Source organism: Elaeis guineensis, chromosome 10, assembly GCF_000442705.2.
Source record: "Elaeis guineensis isolate ETL-2024a chromosome 10, EG11, whole genome shotgun sequence".
In the NCBI taxonomy this organism is placed as follows: domain Eukaryota; kingdom Viridiplantae; phylum Streptophyta; class Magnoliopsida; order Arecales; family Arecaceae; genus Elaeis; species Elaeis guineensis.
The window spans coordinates 2,726,289-2,729,397 of record NC_026002.2 but is presented as its reverse complement, the minus strand read 5'-3'; the positions used below and the strand labels follow the sequence as shown (position 1 = coordinate 2,729,397).

The 3,109-nt window shown below is 41.3% G+C and overlaps 1 protein-coding gene across 2 annotated transcripts; it reads right to left on the bottom strand.

The window, feature by feature from the left end:
* Positions 1 to 1,092: 1,092 nt before the first annotated feature.
* On the bottom strand, positions 1,093 to 2,610 carry LOC105053206 (HMG-Y-related protein A). Of its 2 annotated transcripts, XM_073244291.1 has the most exons (3): positions 2,429 to 2,610; positions 1,757 to 2,270; positions 1,093 to 1,265 (listed from the first exon to the last, which is right to left on the bottom strand). In XM_073244291.1, the coding sequence occupies exons 1-2, from the start codon at positions 2,477 to 2,479 to the stop codon at positions 1,782 to 1,784; spliced, it is 540 nt and encodes a 179-aa protein (XP_073100392.1). In that variant the 5' UTR covers positions 2,480 to 2,610; the 3' UTR covers positions 1,093 to 1,265; positions 1,757 to 1,781. The 2 variants fall into 2 exon arrangements, with proteins under 2 accessions (XP_073100392.1, XP_010932593.1); XM_010934291.4 differs by lacking the exon at positions 1,093 to 1,265 and having other exon boundaries at positions 1,540 to 2,270; positions 2,429 to 2,608.
* Positions 2,611 to 3,109: the final 499 nt, after the last annotated feature.

Here is a 3,109-nt window from a genome sequence, read left to right as displayed (position 1 = left end):
GTTTGATGGAGGTTGAACATAACTGAGCATTTCATTATCAACATTCTAAATAGTAAAGCTTTTGTTACACCTATTTCTAGAACTATAACTCAATTTAAGGAACTCACATCCAACAAGTTTTCACAGCTTTCAACCAATGTAACCAGTTGTTTTCATTCAAGACCTTGTTGCACAATTTTTGGAAGGGAAACTCAACAAAAAATGAAGAATAAGGTCCCTACACCTACTAGAGACGTCATTAAATTAGAGTAAAAAAGAAAGAAATGAGATACATATTACCTTTCTCTCAACACATCCAGTAAATGTGGACATGAGTTGGCTGCATTGAAATCAATTTTACTAGCTTGTACACTAATTAAATATGTATATATATAAAAGAACTCTTAAGTCACTAATCTCCATAGTTAAGATTAGAAGGTCCAATCAAACAAGATCTAACAAACATAAAACAAACTATGGAAACCAAAGCCATCACAACTAGAACACGATGAATAATTTGAAACATCAAATACCACCCACAAAATTTAAGCCTCAACCATCAACATGCAGCTCAAACCACCAAATAATTGTTTGTGTTTGGATCAAGATAAAATTCCATTCTGAAATCCAGTCCAATTATATGCAACTCAAACCAACCAGTTACCTTCATTAAAGAGCAACTGCCTAAATTAGTTCTAGGCAAATCAACTTAAGACCACAAGTTCGACAAAACAATCACTGTGATTCCACACTGAAGAAAATAAGAAAAAATTTACAGCATTAAAAAAAAGAGAGAAAGGCACCTTCAGTAATCATCTACATATAGTAATACAACAATTGAAGATAAGCTTTTATGAAGTTTCATGAAACAACCATGAAATTTTAAAGAATGTAGAATATCAGCTCCATACAATGCACCATGGCTAAGAGTGCATGTCTGGTGTCATCTTACATGAAGTAGTCCTTTAGACTATAATATGTATTATCACAAAGAGTGAATAATGAGCACATAAAGTGCAAAAATTAGAAGCTATTTGGAGTTCATGCTAAAGGCAACACAAGAACAAAACATTATCACAGAGCAACCACCAATCAATCATTTATGACAAAAAGTATCACAAAACATTGAAATCTCTTCAATTGAATTGGTCCATTACTGATGTTATGCTATTAAACAAATCAAGGTCCAAATACAAATTTTGGAGCACCTACTGCATTTACACCAGCTCAGTCTCCACATGATGTCCTTTTTAGAAACTCATCAAGAAGTACCATGTACAAGTCTCCTGAAAAGCAACAATGAAAAATTAATCTTCATACTTGCAATCAATTCTTACATGCAAGACCAGCTCTCAAGCTGTACCATTTTTCTCTCCAAACAATCACTAAAATTACTATTAGTTTCTATCATCAGAAGAATAATATGAAATTAGTCTACAACAAGCATCCCATTTTATCATTATTTTTATCAACACCCATAATACAATTATTTGGAAAACCTTGTTTTTTTTAAAAAAAAAAAAAGTTGAAATCTTGGACACAGCTAAAAAGCTAAAAAACTAAAAAACGGGATAACCACCATTAATTCAGTCAGTCATTTTCAATAACACAGTCAACAGGTACAGCTACCACAACGTACATACAAATTACAAACACAACAACGGAGTTCATCCATCCATCTATCCATTCTAAGAACCCCACAGCAGCAATTAGAGATGAAAAGAAAAAGAAACAGCGAACAACAACAATAAGTTTAGAGCTCTCATTAGCGGTTGACCTCCCCTAAGACTGCTTCCTTCAGGTTAGGCCTCATCGTTCGCCACCACCGGCTTCGGCTTGGGCGGCCGGCCTCGGCCCCTCTTCGCCGGAGCACCATCGGAAGCCGGAGCGGCGGCGGCAGAGACTGCAGGCCGGACCTTCTTGGGCGGGCGACCGCGGGCTCTGGGGAGGCCTTTGTTGACCTTGGCGACGGCGACGGCGAGGGGGTCTTTGGGCTTAGGGGGGCGGCCGCGGGGGCGGGGAGGTGGGAGGACGGTGCCCGGGGGGAGGACGGGCTTGGGCTTTGGGGGCCGGCCGCGGCCCCGCTTGGGGGCCGCGTCGGGCCCGGGCTTCAAGTAGTTGTTCTTGACGAGGAGGAGCTCGCCGCTCTCCTTCATCCGGGCCAGGTGGGCCGTCAGCAGCGACGAGTGCGACTGCGGCAGCTCCCCGTACGACGACTCGATGTACTTCGATATCGCCGACTTGCTGGACCCTTCTTTCTCGTTCAAAGCTGCGATCGCCGCCAGTATCATCTACAGTCCCACACATCCAACCCATCAACCAAAAAAAAAAAAAAAAAATCCCAAACCAACACAAAACCAACTATAATTGTTTCAAACTAAATAAAGATGGTTAGGATGAAGGAGAGGATTTCTCGTTTTATAAATTTTTTAAGTATGTGGGGGCGTACCTCAGGATAAGGAGGGAGATTGGGAGGCTTGGTGACTTCCTCAGTAGCCATGGGGAGTGAGTGTGGGAGAGTCTACTTTGGGGTTATGGTGGGATGTGGGGTGGGTACTTAAAAGAGAAAGGGAGGTTTGGATGGATCGAGAGAGAGAGGGAGGAAGAAAAGAGTGTGATAATAATAATTTAAAAATGAAAAGATAAAAAACAAAAAGGGGAGGAGATGATAAGAGAAGGGGAAAGAAGGGAGGTGCTTGTTGAGGCGTGGGTATGGACGGATGGGATGAGGGGAGGAGGTGGAGATCGGAGCGTGTTGAGTGGTGGAGGAGACATGACACGGATCGCTGAAGTGGATGGGACGAGCGTTGCCTTTCGTTTTGGTTTTTTCTTTTCCCACCCTGTCATTGTTGGGTATGCTATTATTATAATAAGTTGGGAGGCGAAATGCCACTGACGTTGGAGGGATTAACTTCAAATGCCACTAATGTAACGTTTTATTTTTAAATTATTAAACGCCATTTCCCCAATAACGGCCAAGCCAATAGGATTTGGGTTGCATCTTTGGCACCAAAGAATGATTGGTCTAATTGGGCGACATCAACAATTAGATCAAGCATCGCATTGCTTTAAAGTGCTCCAACCTCTTTTTTTCATAGTACGGACCATATGGTCCAAATCATGTTTTAAA